This window comes from Mastigoproctus giganteus, chromosome 9 (genome assembly GCF_048544385.1).
Source record: "Mastigoproctus giganteus isolate SK-2022 chromosome 9, ASM4854438v1, whole genome shotgun sequence".
Taxonomy (NCBI): domain Eukaryota; kingdom Metazoa; phylum Arthropoda; class Arachnida; order Uropygi; family Thelyphonidae; genus Mastigoproctus; species Mastigoproctus giganteus.
The window spans coordinates 73,965,309-73,983,281 of record NC_143583.1 but is presented as its reverse complement, the minus strand read 5'-3'; the positions used below and the strand labels follow the sequence as shown (position 1 = coordinate 73,983,281).

Genomic DNA, 17,973 nt, shown 5'->3' with positions numbered 1-17,973 from the left:
TTCCCAAATATCTTTGAATCAAATATCTTGAATAATTTTGCTGTCAAAGAACTCAAAGAAACATAACTCTAGATTTGATAGCAAAATTATTCAAGATATTTGATTCAAAGATATTTGGAAATGTGTTTCTCGTCAGTTGCAGGTGCCCTTATCCACAGTGTTGGAGACACTTAATGAAACACTTGCATATGTCCCCTAATATCTTCTTATTCCTTTCCGCATTACGTCCAATCCGTTTTCCAGCCCTGATGCATTCTGCCACCTTAATTTGGGTCTTCCTAGGCCTCGCTTTTGCTTTTTGGTATCCAGGTCCTGGACACCAAAAAGCAAATACGAGGCCTAGGAAGACCCATTTTTTTACCAATCTTGTATTTTCCAAACAGTACTATTTAAGTATCCAGACAGTTTGTTAGATTTTCGCCTGATTTATGACTTCGTCCACTCTACTACTGCTGCTGTTAATTTCTACTCAAATATTTAAAGTTAATTACCTTTTCTATTAATTTACCTTCTAATTCCAATTTAACTTTTACAGTGTCCTTAGAAACTGCGATTTCTTTTTATTTACTGAAAATTATCATATATTTTCTCCAACTTGTTTAAATCTGTCCAGCGATATTTGTAAATCTTCTTCCGTTTGTCCGAGAAGCATTGTGCCATCTGCACAATTTATCACTTAAAATTCTTTATTTCATATTTAAACATCCTTCTGAACTTCTAACTTTATTTCCCTAATAATTTCGTCCATAATAAGAGTAAAGAGGATTAGACTCGACGAATCACCTTATCTTATTCCTTTTCTGTGTTTTCAGTTTAAATTAGTGTTTAATTATCCGTTTAAATTTCTTCCACTCGCTCTTCCAATAGGGTTTTTAGGTATATTTCTTCTTTCTAATATGTTTAACACCTCCAATTTTACTCAATAAAATCCTTTTTCCAGATCGACAAAAAATAGAAATACTGGCACGTTAAATGTGATGCATTTATTAAGTACCACATTGAAATTATTTATAAGATATTCTAACACTATTTTTATGTATAACTTCAATCTGGTACATGACACATTTATTCCTCTATAATTTTTGTCTTATCTCTTGTTTTCCAGTTTTGTTCGATTTCCTATCTGTTTTTGCACTTCCGTTTTAGAGATATGAAACCTGTTATCATTCCTATCCCCTGCATAAAGATTCTGAAAATACGTTTCCCATTCTAATATCGATATATTGACCAAGTTAATACAGTATATTCATGTCAATATATTCATTCATTTTCCTATAATATCTCCTGCGTTTAAGTTCTCGTGCAGATGACTGCGGCATCCATCTTGACTTTGCAATTTCTTGGCGATGCATGACGCAATTTCGTATGTATATTCCACCCCTATTGGCTGGTGTGTACGCACGAAATAGCGTCATATGTTCAGAATGAATGAATCCCACATTCCACTCATCAAACGCCCCTTCATGATGTAAAAATTCCTCCATGGTCAGTCCATTTTGAGAATCTAGCGAAGCAAAGACCGATACCAGCAAGTCAGCATTAGTACATCTTATTTGCCCAGGTCATACCTGCTCGGTAAGAAAGATAGGCAGTGGAAAAAGTTACTTCGTGCAAGGTAGTGCACCACTACACATCGACCAATAAGTCAAGGAGATTCTTAATGAGTATTTCCATGGCAGAGTAATTTCCAGTCATTTTCTGTGCACGTGGCCTCCATCTACTCCAGATTTAAAACTAGTTGATATGTGATTATAACGGGAATACCAGTCCAAAGTTTCATTTTTTGTGTCAGTGTGTTTATTGTCACCCTTCCTCTGGTGGTTCAACCCGGAAATATTCGATTTCGCATAGCTAACGCCAGGTACCAAGAGCAGTTTTCCAGTACAGGAACATTCCACAATTACCACTCTTCTCTATGTTCAAGAGATAAGGCCTAAAACTCTGGAACTTATTTTATAATAACCCTGTACATGTAAACATCGCTTTCTATTGTATCCTTCTTAGCGTACATTGCTGTTTAAATTTCCGTGTATCTTCTGCATATTATCAATTATTTAAACTGTTTTCATATTCTGTGAAATAAGCGTTGTAAAGTGATTCTTATATCATCTAATATCGTATTTTTTCTAGATTACATTATAACATACATGTACCCATTGTTTATACCAACAATATTTTGGCTGTTGCATATGACTATTGTTGCAAACACTCATCCAATTCTTCCCATTGTTGTTTGCTGAGTTTTCATCTTAATTGGTATTTTTAACAATTACCTCACCATTGTTGTTTGCAACAGTTATCTTTTAATTGCTTCTTCTAATAATTATTACAGCGTTCTTTCTTTCGCGTTAGCGGGCTTATTTATAACGAAATAAAAAGAACAACAAATTAAACTTTCAATGAAATCGAGTGCACCAATTATTTTCTAACAATGGGACTTTAATCGATGTTTTAATGAAATTAGAAAATAGGAAGCGAAATGAAAGCAACAGAGAGCAGCACTTTCTCAAAAGGAAATTAATTAGAAACTTAATAAGAGTAAAGAGGCTTTCGAAGCCCAAGTAGTCAAATTAAATAACAAATATAATAAGAGTATTTTCTTGGACGATATTATTCCTTGAAAATTCATCGGTATATTGAAAATACGCTGAAGAAAACCGTTTCTTTATTAGAATAATAAATTCGGCCCCGCAGGTCCCTTAATACTGCCCTGCTTTTGCACGGAGGCCTTCTCTCCCTCTGCTAGTACAAAGGAGTGCACTGTCGCGATTTATAAGGGCAGCTATTCTTTTTTTACGTGTCTACCGCTTGCAACCACAGTCCCTTTTTTATTCTCTCTCTCTCTCTGGAATTTATTCTCGTTGTTTCGTTAATAATTAATTACCTGTTGTTGCTTTTAACTGTCGTTTCCAAGTCACTTTATGTTTGTTTATCTTCTCGCGAACCGTTTCTGTTACGAGTTCAATGGCTCTGTCTCGAAAGCTGCAGAGGCAAACTGATAACGAATGCTTTGCCTCTTCTACTCAAACAATGAGACACGCATCACATTGTTTTTGCGTGATATATTAAGTTTTAAAACAGAAGTGTAGGAGATCTGTTAATCTTACAAAGTAATGAAATAAGAAAATTGATTCTTTAAAACAGGGTTACTTTTATGAAACTTGCTCGATAACCATTTTATCGACTTCAGTTAAATTCAGAATATAGTATAATTATTGATTAATAGTAAATAACACTTAGACAGTTCACTTTAATTTACAATATTCCTTGGGCAGATAAATTATTCTGTTTATTGCATTCTTTTCTAGCGTTCACATCTTACAACTACGCTATTTATTCATATTACATGCATTAATAATGTCATTTTACACCGTATGGAAATATGGCCTGGGTTTGAACCCAGTCAAGACGGAAGGAATTTTTATGGGCATTTTTAACAATGTGGTCAAGTTCGTTAGTCCCGAAGGTTACTTGGTTTTCATTACTCAAACCGACACAGACCTAAAATACTGTCCGCATGTCCTTAGTTCCTTGATATTTATTCTAAACAACCAGACTCGGCTCTGTGTTATGTTGAAAGGTTACAGTTATCCTGAAAATATTGGGCAGAGTTCAACCATGAAGGCATTGAAGATGAGTAGAGCATTTAAGGGGAACAGCCACATTAATACTCAAGAAGTATTAATGTGAGCGATATGGTGCAAAGAGGCCCTAGACTTTTGCTGCACCAACAAAAATATAGTATCTATGTGTTTCCCCTCCTCAAGTAGGTGCCAGTCCAAATGACTTTTGGATTTCTCCAAGCTGCCAGTCTCAACTACCCATGGAAGTAACTTATTTCAGTAATTAGCGATTCTCTAGCAAAAATAAACCTTCCTACAATCTAGTCTACAACTGTTCCCCCATAATTATGAAAATTTCGCTTTCATTCATTCATTTTACTGCTCTGTCTTAGAGCTTTGTAGAGATCAAAATCTTCCGTGGTAGTATATAGTGGCTTCGTCACTTGTTTGAAGAGGTCTGGGTTCGAATCTCGTCGATGACTGGAGGAATTTCTAAAGGTCTCTTCAATCGGGGCTGTAGTTAGTCAATTGCAGGAGGAGGAAGTAGGGCTTCCTCGTGAGTTATTTTGGTTTTTTTATGCCTCGCAAGACGCAAATAGAACGTGCACTTCTACAGACATATTACATAACGGAGCAATATAGTCTACGCTGCCGTTGCTTCTAAAAAACCAAAGACAACATCAGTCAGATCCCTTCCAAGTAGTTGTCAAGTTCTGTAGGTTATGCTCGTACATTCGAAGACTTTCCTTTTATGGGCGCCCTTTTGCTAATAACACCAACCATCTTTGGACCTTTTCAAAAAACTCGATGCCTTTTTAGGTACTATATCTCTGAACTTGGACAAAACATTCCAAGTGCGATCTCATGACCTCCCTATTACTACAAGCAAATTTTCGTTAAATCATCGATAGGAAACCGTAGACTCTTCGCCTGTCTAAACTGCATGAAGAACTTCTTGTATTCTGGATCGATCACTCTGAATCCCTTTGTCAATGTCGTTAAATAAAATCAAAAACAGGAGTTCCAGCGCGAATCCTTGAGTGACCCAAATTCGAACAATAGCCCAATCTCAAGAGTAAGAGGAGGTCTGAGATCTCTAGCGAAGGTAGTGGGGATTTTCCCCATGAGTTACTCTAGGTTTTTCAGTCCACACAACATGCAGATTGGCCCATGGTTACACATCTTCACAAACAAAAGGCACATATACTGATATGAGCGACAAGCTCCGGTACCCTCTTCTCTCCTCCCCCAGTTATTTTAAAACAATTGAATTTATCCTACAGCCATCCCGCGATCCACTAAGAATTTTACACATTATACCAACATGTTTCATGTTATACAGTAAGTGTAGTGCGGACATCAAATACTCAATTTGTACTTATTGAAAACTAAAAACCAAAGGGGGTGAGTGATCCTGTGCTGAAAGAATGATTCTAGGAACATGGAAAATCTGTCTGTGTATAGAGTCAAAGGATGCCAATGGGTTACAAAGAACTTGGAGACCAAAGTGATGGGCATTTTTTTTAAAAGTGGACCTTTGAAGTGATTATGAGTGTGGATATCAGGAGGAACCATATAATAGAAGCAAGAAGAAAAATTATTGCTTTGGCACTGCCGTATCAATAAATCCGAAATGAACTGTACAAAATATTTTTCTCCGATAACCAAGCTCGGATAGATGCGTACTTCGTTCTATCATATGAATGTCGATGGAGAAGTAACGTATATAAAAATTATTGTTGCTATTGTCGTGTTGTTCTTATTGTGTTGGCCACTAAGATTGCAACTGTTACAAGTGGTATCAATGAGTTTCCATATCCTTCTAGCAAAAGAACGTATCCTAGAATAAATCTTCTCTTTCTGGGAAGCTTCTCTTTGATTGGTAAGGCCATATTTTTATGACTAATTACTCATTTTGCTTTATGTAACGTTAAAGACCTCTTACGTCCATAGAATATGAAATCGGAAGTAATTGCAGTCCATTGCATCTTTTCTAACCACGAATGAAGAGTTGTTCACTATAGCAGAGATAAAAAAAATCCGATGGATGACATGTATGAGAAAATACCAAGGTGGAAACGAGTGCAACACTTTCACCGACTATCCAGTAGGCCTTGTATGCTGCGTCAAAAGAAATATCACCCACACCGGAGGGCAGTATGCAGCTTAAGTTATTTTACAGCGAAAACCGAAGATACTTATCATTCAGAAGATAGCACGATTTCTACAGCCATGACTGTGTATAGAGTATCTTAATCCCTTCCTCGGTAGCTGTTCATATTTCACTTTTATTCTATATTTCCTTGTGTATTTAGATCACGTATTCTTTCTTACTCTCGCCTACTTCTTCTTCTACCCATCTTATACCTTACAGCGCCCATATTTCCAAGTTAGTAAAAATTCTTTCCTTTCGCTTTTCGACTTTCCTTGTTTGTATTCTATTCGATTTCTTGACTTAGAAACCGCAGTTTGCATTAGAAAAAAAAAGTTGAGTTTTCTTTTCTTCATTAATATTAATCTCTTTTAAAGGGCGCCCTTCACTTTAACAATGAGTTGCCTGGGCATTGCACTAGTTCAGAAAAACATCAATTTCTGTTTAAATTATTATTTATTTATACTAGGTTGGGAGTTCAAAAAAGATTTGTATTCACCCAGAAGTAGTTGTGATGAAAGATATTTTTTTTGTTTGATACCTTGAAATCTCTAGAGCAACCACACAAATTTGGGTTTTGATCTAACAAATCAGTGATTCGGTTCCGCTTTCTGCAAGGATAAACACCAAAACAATCCACGAAGAAATGGTCACTGTTTATGGAGAAGACTGCTCAGGTTACAGTGTTGTTGCGCATTGGCATAAACAATTCAAATGTGGAAGAACCTCAGTGCTTGATGAAGAAATCCCAGGACGCCCAGCAACTGCTGTAACAGAAGAGAGAAGGTTGCAAAAATCGAGCCATTAATCCTGGCAAGATCGTCAAAGAACTAGCTACAGAACTCCAAATCAATGTAGGGTCTGTGGAGAACAACATCCATCAACAGTTGCGCATAAGTAAAGTGTGTGCTAGATAGGTTCCCAGACTACTGATCCCTTACTAGAAGAAGGAAAAGGCACAATGTGCACATGAAATGTTGTCGATGTGTCAAGTAAAAGCAAGAGGAGTTTTTTTACCACGACTAGTCACCATGTATGAAACTTTGATCCATCACTGATCCCTAACCTAAACAATGGAAACACACAGAATTACCAAGTGCTCCACGATAATGCCCTTTCGCATTCCCCGCATGCTGCAGTGAAGGGTGCCCACGAATGTAGATTTCAAATTTTGATGTATCTTGCTTATTCCCCAGACCTTGCACCTGTGGATGCATTAAGATGTGGCAAAAATGTATAATTTTGTCTAGTTGAAAAAGTGTAATACATGGCGTTTGTTTCAACCTTCTCTCACAACTACTTCTGGGTGAATACAAATCTTTTTGAACCCCTCCCCCCTTGCACACAAAGATATTACCATCCTGAGAATAGTTTTTATTTTCGATTCGTATAAATATGGACAAGCATAAATTTATCCAGTAGGAGTATGTATGAATGCAGTCTCTTTTAAAAGCGCGAGCCTGTGTGCTTGCAGAACTTGTATTCATGCTGTAGACAATAGGAAAAGGGCAAGACGGATTTAGAACTGAATTTTTAGATGATAAATCTTGGTATTCAATGTGTATGGTAAGCAACATATTCGTGTAATGGAATATTCTGGAAGTAGGTGAGGTGATTTTCACAGCTTTCTAAAAAATGAAAATTTGAAAATAAAAGAAAGAAATGAAAGAAAAAAAAACTGGTTCGTAGGTGCCTAATCAGTCAATATTTGATTCGATTTCTTTCATTATTAGGTCGTGGCTGAGGAGGTTCGAACTATCACCCACTACTTCCATTACGCCTTAGCAGTTTATGGGTGGCCAATGTTCATGATGGTGAACAGTGGAACGGGATGTTGCCAACTCTGTCCGTATTTAAGGTAAAGTCTTCATCCATCTGGTTTCTATTAATATATTAAATTAGTTTAATATTTCATTAATAAAAATATAACTCACGAAATAAGCAGTCTTTGGTATTTTATGTTTATCAATGAGTCTTAATAAATGGTGTCATTTTCGCTTAATTATGAAAACCATTTCGAGTATTGTACATGACCTTCGTATTTCTCCCAAAACAGCTGTAATTTCTTCTTAGTGTCGTTTCCGTGAGATAAGTAACAGACTGTAAAACGTCCATCAGATCCTCGAATTATAGATTGAAGTGGGCCCATACGCTTGATGACCTTTGTGAACTTTTATTACACACATGTCCTGTTGCGTTGGGATTCAACAATTGCACAAGATAAAGAAGTAACATCATTGGCCTGTTCCTGTAATCACTCCATGAAAATGCTATTCAAAATGAAATACTTGCAACATTCTCCTGATGGTCACCACTAGGGGCAAACAAACCCATGACAAGATAAATTTACCCTACAAAGTTAAGCAGGCTTCAGCATTTGACCAAGGTTATCGGTGGTCTCAGTGTCTTCTAATAAGGCATCCTTAAAAAACGCTAGTTACAGTTCCAGAGATCAATGCTCAACCGTATGCTGAAAATTCGGGGTTTTCATCCCGGAAAACCAATACACCCTCAATGATGTACGCGCAATTTACAAACACGATATATTTGTAAAAGAATAAGAGAAGTTTACCTCAATATGATACGTAGAACACTTCCGTATGATACTCTCCAGCTGGAGAGTATCATACGGAAGTGTTCTGCGTATCACATGGAGGTAAACTTCTCTTATTCTTTTACAAATATTGATATCAACGTAGAACATATTGAGCATTATAGCTCTGGTTCATACTATCAAACACGATGTATGTAGGGTCTCAGTGACCACAGGATTCGAACCATTCCTAATGTATACTCTTCATTTTCTTTACGCACATCACTATAGCCATTGTTCCAGTGATACTAGGATTCGCTTCCACTTCCTTGGAAATCACTTCGCATTCAAAATCGATTGAGTCGCAAATGTACTGTAAGCAATTGCAATAATTATCTGCCATGAGCTTATGTACAATTTGTACATCTGTAGACAAGCGTAACAGAGATACTTTCGGTTTTTCTGAGGGAGAAATGGTATTCCCAATAAACTGCCACCGAGTGTACAGAAAATCCAATAAGTTCAGTTTCGCTGTAGACATTTGATTAAACCTCACACTGCTGTGGTTCGTCCATAAGCTAGTCGTTCCCAAATCCTGTATTTGGAAATGCAACGGACCCAAGGAACATAGTGAATACGCTTAACTTTCTTAGCTTCGCGTAGCAGACAGTTATGTGTAATGCAACTGAGAATTCCCTGCTTGTACTCTACAACTGACGTCCACTTCTAAACATGTGTGTAAATGTGTTGTGCCTCCAGCCATCATCATTCTCGACTGTCGTCCGTTGACAGGTCGACGCCCAAACACTGTTCCACTAACGAATTGCAAACAAACGTGATCATTCACAGTTCGTGGAGCTTCAATACGACTGAGTTATCTTTCAGTAGACATTGTCAAGAAGTAACTAAAAGTGATACAATCAGGAAGAATTCTTCGTCCGATATTTTAGGAAAGATGGAGAAGTGAATTTTCATTATTTCCTTTATTAATTAGTACGCGTTAATTCTAGATCCTAAAAGCGAATCTCTAGGTGTGCGTTTTGCATGGAAATTGCAATGGTGTAGGAAAAACTGAAGAAATTGGATGCTTTGAAACGGGCAAACAAAATAACGCTTCCAGATTAGTGTATCTTGGACTCGCTACACGTAATGTATACTGCTTTGCACGGTGCCCATTTTCTGTAAACAACTAATGAAATCTGTTTTCCACGCAGGTGCTATTGCTTCACACAGAGCGAGAAGCGAAAGTATGACTCGGCTACGGTGGTAGCGGACAACTGCTGTTTTTGTAATTATGCCGCGCTTCGAAAGTTATGCAGGATGCACAACATGGAAGTGGTTTATGCTACGTATCACGTGGAGGTAAGTTGGTTGGAAAAAATAATCAAAATAGTTTTGTAGTAGTAAGTACAGTTTCCCTTTGGAACAGTGAAATGAATACTAAGAAGTACCGGATTCATCGTCGCTAACATATTTCGCATCTGCCGAGGTAAAAGTAATGAATATTTTATTTTGTATTTGGAATTCAAATATTGATTTAAATCAGTCTGAAGTCGAAAACTCGGTATTTATTAGAGAATCAGCTCGCCGCGATAAACTGACTCATGTTGAAACGTAAATATTGAAATTGGGCCAATTTGTAATTTAAATCATACTTTTAATTTATTAATATACAACCCATGCTAAATTTCGTGTGATAATTTATTGACGATAATTATACGTGACATTTGATCTCGCAAAGTTAGACTTGCACAGTTCGAGCATAAACAGCAGGCTCGCTTTCAACTGTTTTAAACAAAATATTTGTGTAAAATGCAAATATCCTATATCATTTTTCACTGTTCTTTCAGGAAGTGTGTAAAGATCGTATTAAAGGGTTGGACCATTTAAATTACACACCCCTTCCACAAATGGTATTTTTCGCTTTCATTTTTGATAGGCGAGAGAACGTATCTATTATGGTTTCTTTTGCTTTCGCAGGATTGTTCACATGGCAAGCAGATACCAACTGGATGATTGCCACTGGACGATGGGTACGATGAACACGCCGAAGTATCCTAGGCGTGTTCTATAGAGTTCTTCAGAGAATGGAATCGTCTGCCAAATCCTTAGACCTGAACTCTATAGAACGCGCCTAGGATACTTTTGAAATGCCAACTGCAAGTCGCCGCCCTTTCTGGTGACCCTTACACGGGCTAAAATAATCTGTGATCAAAGAGTAATGGTTTTATTGCCTACTAACTATCTGAATAACCTTTTTTGGCAGCACTGACTTTAGGATGTTGCAGTGTCCTAACGCCAATTCTCGCTCCAGAACAAGGCCCCAGACAAAATTTGCTCGAGATAACAGTCAGTGGCATCCACCTCGTCCGATCATCAGTGTATCATGATCGGAAGATACGATTAGAGTTCTCGAAATTTTCGATTTCTACCAGTTCGGGCATTTTACAACAGACTTTACGGTTTCTCGGTGCTTAGTTTTGCTGAATTATTCTTTCCAACTATCAACAGTGAACTAAACCTGACGCATTATTGCTCTCATCAGATGCCAGTGGTATTCGAAAGGTTTAACTTTCCTTTTATTATCCGTATCCTAAATGCACCTTTTAATAGCGCAGACGGAAAGAATCATGTCGTTTATCAAGTTTTTCCTTTTCGAATTACTTTCTCAATCACTTTCTCAAGGGCTTTCATAACATGTTTCACGACCTGGCCATCGGTAAAATTGCCAAAAACGACCTGTCCATCGGTAGAGAAAATGGCCATGTGATAACTATCTGAAACATCTACAACATATTGCTGAACGTGACTTTTAAGTATGCTACGAACTGTATCGTCCTTTCTCAGAGCTTCTGAAGCAACTGATAGATTCCTCCTTCAGTTTTACGAGGCATTTACATGCCGTATTTCCTGCCTTTAAAGTATAAAAAAGTCTGATCGGAAAGCACTGGACACTTCCTGTTAACTCCCTCGAGTTCTGACAGTAATATGACAATAGAATATGGTTAAAATGATTTGTGAGATGTTTCATTACTTATAGAATTAAGAGATATTTTATTTTATTTTCAAAGAAGGATCGCAGGTACTTTCAACAAGCCTAAATTTTCAATAAGATTATGCAGAATACTTTTGTCAGAGTTCACTTACATTAATTCACGCCATTCCTCTTCTCTTTCGCTTTCATGTAGCCTCTTAATCAGTTCTTGACTTGCTGTAATCCTTGGGAGATTTCTTTTTTCGCCATTCGTGTCACGAGTCCTTTCAATTAATCCCCAGAATGGCCAACAGTTGTCACATAAGTGACTGGCACGTGTCTCATCTACTTAGATATTCCTTCACTAGAGGACGCACGTCCTGCAGAAACTTAATATCAATCTGCACGAATCCTAGCAGTAACGTTTTACGTTAGAAAGTATTCTTGAGGCTGACAGAATAAACTCTCTTCTGGGAGATACGTTGCTGATCGCAGGTATAACTAAATCTATAATTCGTATATTTCCGTGCAAATGAATTAGATTAGTAGTACTCTTTTAATTACTGACAAATATTTCTGATTTATTGAAGATGTTATATTAATGCCAATGTCTATCAGAAAATAAATTAAAAGGACAGTGAAATTTATTAGAAATTGTAAAAATTAAAATTATCAAAATTAAGAGACTATTCATACCGAAATATTTTTAATTCTAGATTGGAGAGACGCCATTTTTTGTAGCGTTGGATCACGAGAAGAGGACTGTCGTTATTTCCATTCGCGGAACTTTATCTCTTCAGGTAAGTTTTGACCCCCCATGTTCCTTTTATTAACTATTATTATGAGTTTTTCTCCTTATTTTTTCCACGCCGGGTACTGGCACCAAGTTCATGGAGTTGTTGGTGGTTGTGTCCGGTTATTATTATTATTATTATTATTATTGACCGAGGAACTCTCTGATTATCCTAGAAGTGTTCAGGATCACGGCTTTCTGGAGTTCCATGTAGGTGTTCTCTGGAAAGTCTATTGCTGCTGGGATCTTATGGAGGCGCTTTGGCACCATGCCTTTTTTCCAACAAACACAACCTCGCTCTGAGACAGCAATGTCTAATAGGTAGGCGTTGTTCATAGCCACAAAATACAAATTTGGATAAATTATGAAATTTTAAATACAAACAAAAACTAAAATAAATCATCTGACTTGTAATAGTTGGAACAGGTTTCATTATCCCCACAACATAGGTATTGTTTTATATTATGAGGTCAGCAGTCATTTGTTCGGTCTGACTCGAATGACATACATGAAAACAGTCTGGAACTGTTATTTAAAAAAGGTTTGGCTCAGCACCTTCTGACTACGATAGCAACATAGCAATGTCTAGTCTTAAAGGCAATTTAAGAACCTTCCTCTTCTTGACTCGACCTCTGATCTTGAAGGAAGATTAAAAATTTCATTTAATCTCTCAAGCTAAAAATTGGTAATTTCTGACCCCCATTTAATCTCTCAAGCTAAAAATTGGTAAGTTTCTTACGTATATATGTTTCTTCAAGTAATTTATATAATATCTCTTATCCGCTCAGAGTTTCTCTAGACCATGGCCGTCACTTTATTCGCGATGCTTCTCTGGTTTGATCAAGATTTTCTTCATTTCGATTTTTGTTACTACAGAAGTCGAAAGTGTCCAATGTTTCGAGGACCTCGAAGGGTATTTTAATCTTAGCACAACTTGTCACATGTTACCAGGTGAAAAGTTGTGCCAAAATTAAAATACTCTTCAAAGCTATTAGTTTCGTTTACTGAGTAATGCAGGCAGAGGTGAGTAGCACAGCTTTTAAACAGGAAGGAGTATTTTACAAATTACAAGTTCCTTTAGAGGAGTTGACACAGATTGGGATGGTGTTTGTTCTTTGGTTTTTTTAAAGATGTTTAGGCAATAATAATAATTATCTTCGCATACCAGCGGGTACAACGGCCCATACTGCCAAGATCATGGAAGAATATACAATATTAAAGTGTAGAGGGAGAGCAATCTAAAAACTCACTTAGGTTTTTACTAGTCCGAAATCAGCCGAACCCTGCAGAGATTGAGTATTTTAAATAGACAGATTTCTGGTGAATAACAGTGGTTAAAGGTAAACTATTTTTGTTCTATTATTCGGTTCAAAATTAACGCCGATTTTTTTGCCACTCCATCCCTTGGACTTGAACTGGAAATAAAGGCAACTTAATTCCTTATTTCAAGTTTTGAATTTTTACCCGGAAGATGTAGATCTCCCGAGCAGTCTAAACTTGTAGCGAAGAATGAAACCATTCTAGAATTTTACACGAAATCGTAGACAGTTGGCTAAAGGGTCTGTCTAGGGATCCTACTATGATCATTTCCGACTTTTGAAGTTTACTGTTACATCTTTGTACTGTATTGCGAAATTAAAAAGGGAAAAAATGTGTACTGAGAGCTCACAAAGATCAGAAGTAGTTTCTCCATTATTATAAGCGTAATTAAAATAAATAGTCTTCCTAAAACAACTTGAGTAATGAAAGAATTTTTAGAAAGAATTACTTTTTTTTTTCATTTTTTATAGGACGTGATCACGGATCTGAATGCAGAAGCAGACCAGCTGCCGACAGACCCGCTTCACGATGATTGGTTAGGACATAAGGTAAGCATCAAACCACCTTAAACAAAATACAGCTGTATTGTACCGTCTGTTAAGACAACAGAAAATCATGTTTTAATACCCAATCGCAAGGCAAAGCCATTACCAACACACACATGTACAGTGTTGCTTGGTCCCAAACACTATTCATCATAGTTATCATAATGAACTTCTGATGTAGGTTTGAGAGATAGTAGGATATTAAGAAAAAGCATTTTTCCATTACTGACAGAGTTGGTCAACACATTACTGCGATTTAAATGATGCTAAATGGACTTACAACTATGCCATTTCTTTCATTTTAAAACGAACTTAATTTATTTTTTGTCGTGCTGTATTTATTCACGTGATGCTTCTTCCAATACGACTATTTTGCCGAACGGCCAAAATTCCCGAAAACTACCTTTTAAAAGTTCTGAGTATTTTCAGAAATAGGTAAGAAGAAACAATAACTATTTGGAATAACTGGAAATTATCGTAAAAATCATTAGCAGCTGTTTGTTATTTGGGACCAAAAATATTTTGAAAATTTTCATTCTCTTACACCCATTCAATAAGCAATTCGAAGAGTTTTGGTTTTCATTTCAGAAAATATCGACTTTTGGAGAAAGATGTTTTTGCTCCACAGCCTAAGAAATACCTTTATTAAACTGCGCGTGATGCTCTCCACCCTTATACCAACTCGGGCTACAAGTAACAATATGCAACGTGCGCTCCTCTGATTGTACCACCGAAGTGATGCTATCATCTTCAGATTGTAAAGCCGCTGGAGATCATCAACAAACCTGGCTATTCTGTGAGCAGTCATCTGGCTGCAGCTGGTGAAGCAGGTACTGGTGGTGACTAGCTCCTGCTTCACGTACGCATACGCCCAGTGAAACACGTTGATTGCTGTTGTTGAACTGTGTGTGTGAATATTTTTTTCAATGTATGCTGATGTGGGAAGGATTTTATTTCCGAAATTTCAGGATCTAGCCTTTAGGCATCACTAACAGTTGGCAACTATCTATTGTGTGGTATACTGTCATGAATCTCAGGAGCTACGGGAGCTTCTCTCTCTAACGATAGACAATGGATACGTCTTTTTTTATCTTATTAAACCTTTTTTCTTATTATAAATACATATATTATGTTATCAAAAGCGAAGAGGCATCATTATACATGACTGAAAATCCAATTTTAATATAGTGCAGATCCATCTTTGGCCATCAATACAGCAATTGGCCTATGAGAAAATTCATTTCACCAATTTTTTGGCAAGTTCTAACGGAAGTATTTCGGCATTCTTCGGCAGTAGATCTTATTAAGGCACGCACTTGTAGACCCGATTTTGGACTCGCTTCTCCAGTTTATCCAGTAGATGCTCAGTGAGGATTAAGATCGGTGCTCTGTGTTGGCCATTCCGATGGTAGCATGTAGCTCTCTCCACAGACTACGTGATCACGCATTGTTCTTTGTGACAGGCAGCACTGTCGTGCCGAAAGATACCGTAAAATTCCACAACTCAAGAAGTGCAGTACTGTCTAGAATCTTATGGAAGACAATCCATTCATTGTACTACCGACAAAAATCGGCGACAATGATATGGAAATGCTTTTCATCCTCATGCTATCACATTTCTGCCACTTTTCTTCACAGTGGCGACGATATGGTACGTAGGAAGGCATTTTCCTGGTTGCTCTATTCTTACAAAATATTGAAAGCGTGTATGCACCGTGATTCATTACAACTTAGAATGCGTTTCCTCTCCTCCAATGTCCAGTTTTTGCGAGCACGTCACCATCGTAACCGCAGCTGGGCATTGATTTTCGTGATCGCGGATTTGTGCGTCGCAGCTGTCCATAAAAACCATCCCGATGTAATTTTCTGCGCACAGGAAATTGCATCGTAGCCGGTTAGATCTAACCACCAGTGTGGTTCTGGCCGTGATGGGATCGTAAAGGTATTCCGTGTACAATAAAGAGCAGGCATTTATAAGAATACTCCTATTGTTCTCATATTTCCCCTGTGCTTCATTATTAAGTCGGTGATCATTAAATACACATGCTCATTACTGCTTTTTTAAACAATTTCTTCTTGGAACTATATAATGTTATGGCAAGTAAGACGACATGATTATATGCAACTTTCCGGTAGTTGTTATTAAAACAGATTTACTAGCAACTTTATAGCCTCTGTTTCAGAAATTCCAAGGCCGTTTTTAACAAGCATTTAAGTCACTGGTTACCCTAGCGGTAACGTATACACCCCAAATGTAATATGTAGATGCTCTTGTAAGGAAAGCACCCGAGTTTGTTTCCGGGATAGAAAACCTTACTGTTCGCACACAAGACCGATTAACTCGGCCACGGTGTGAAAAAAAAAAAGTCCATAAAAGTACCTGGCGTCACTGATGGGATTCGAACCCAGACTTTTCTCAGGAGGTGTGGAAGGATAGTGATTTTAACTACTTTGCAACCGGTCATAATCACCAGCAAAATTTTGAAGAACTGTTCTTGTATATAAATCCTAACCAAGATTCTTGTTCAAATGTAACCACAGGTACGTATGAACAAAGATATGATATAGGATTTTTAACGTGATAATTCTTTATTAAAAGAAATCTATCTTGGTGAATAGTGTCAATAGCTCATATCTTAATTATCTCGATATCATTGTACAAACTTTAGTACGTATGTGTGTGCAAATGAGTTGAATATAATTCATTAACGGCATTTGCAGAAAACCTTTTCCAAATGCCAATAATCTATTATTTGATACTGATTATGGATATTGTTAGATCATGGATTTGATCGTGGATATTGTTAGACAAGGCAGTGTGTTTAATCTTCGAAAGGTATAGTAATTTTTTGATAAGGACCTAGAGAAAATATAAGATTTAGAATTCTTATGGATACATCAATATATTTAACAGTGTTCCTGTCAAAATAAATTGAACACTACTCGGTTGGAGAGTGACGTCATTTGCTCGCGAGAGTTTTGTAGTGTTTCAGCCGTTTAATCTCGTCATTTGTAACATGATACCGCGAGCAGTCAGAGACTGTTATATGAAACGGAAGTTGCGGATATCGCAGAAATACAGAGATGAACAGAATGTGGCTGTGAGACAATCTGCCTCACTGCGGAAATGTTCGAGAGTGTTAGACAGCCACTAATCTGACGAGCCGATGTCTGCGTGAAAGTACAGGACGTCACTTCGAACAGCTTACGTTTATATTGCAGGATATATATCATCTTTTGATTCTTACTGTAGTATCTCGGTTAATTAATTTTTGGGACACGCTGTACATTTAAAGCCACTCTTATATATACGTATTGTCCAAGCTCTTGCCTTCAACTTTTGCTTCTAAAAAGACACGCTAATTATCATTCGTATTCAATTTTCAAGGGATGGAGCTAATGATATTAACTGGAATTAAATAAATAAATTTTTAATTGCGCAGCTGAAAAGTCGTATTTAAGTTTCGTACGGTGAAGTTGTTTCTTTGTATACTATCAGATCCAAATTTCAGTACTTTTTTTTTCTATTATATGTTTCGTTAGTATGGTTGAAATGTATAAAATAATTGCATTTTGTTTCTGCACATCTTCCATCACCATCGTCCAGTAATTCAGTCTTGTGACTGGCCACTTCCGCTTTTCCAGTTCGTTCAGTCTTCTGTTGCTCGCTCATCGTTGGATTTCTTGGGATAGGTTTACTTTAAGGGTAGTTTCCCGTTGCTGTCCCTGTTGGTAGTAGGTTCCTCCGCCACAAAAACTCGGATTAACAGCCTACTTACTGGTAACCAGATATGTAGGCGCTGTCTTCATAGCATTTTGAAGGGAAGGCCCTACATATTCTTCCTTCTCTCGTCTGCATCTGACCTAGATTCCCGCTGGGGTTTTCAGCCACATATCCCATAAGTCGTCCCATTTTTAACCAGAAACACATATGAATAGATAAACAAATAATCTGTATTGTACAGACAACGTTTAGTATAATTTATAACACTTTTCTGCCACAATAAACTCCCATCCACTCTTGTGAAGGGTGTAACTCAATCAAACTTTAAAGAAAGGGTTGGAAAAATACTCAAAGCTTCCTTGCGTCGTT

At 37.2% G+C, this 17,973-nt stretch overlaps 1 protein-coding gene across 5 annotated transcripts in view; it reads left to right on the top strand.

Moving 5' to 3' along the window:
• The window catches only part of inaE (inactivation no afterpotential E), a 350,568-nt gene that overhangs the window by 272,161 nt on the left and 60,434 nt on the right, over nt 1-17,973 (top strand). For all 5 annotated transcript variants that reach the window (XM_090381709.1, XM_090381708.1, XM_090381707.1 and 2 more), the window contains 4 exons: nt 7,449-7,573; nt 9,463-9,610; nt 11,939-12,022; nt 13,806-13,883. In XM_090381709.1, the coding sequence (XP_090237835.1) occupies nt 7,449-7,573; nt 9,463-9,610; nt 11,939-12,022; nt 13,806-13,883 (435 nt within the window). The remainder of the gene's footprint in view (nt 1-7,448; nt 7,574-9,462; nt 9,611-11,938; nt 12,023-13,805; nt 13,884-17,973) is intronic.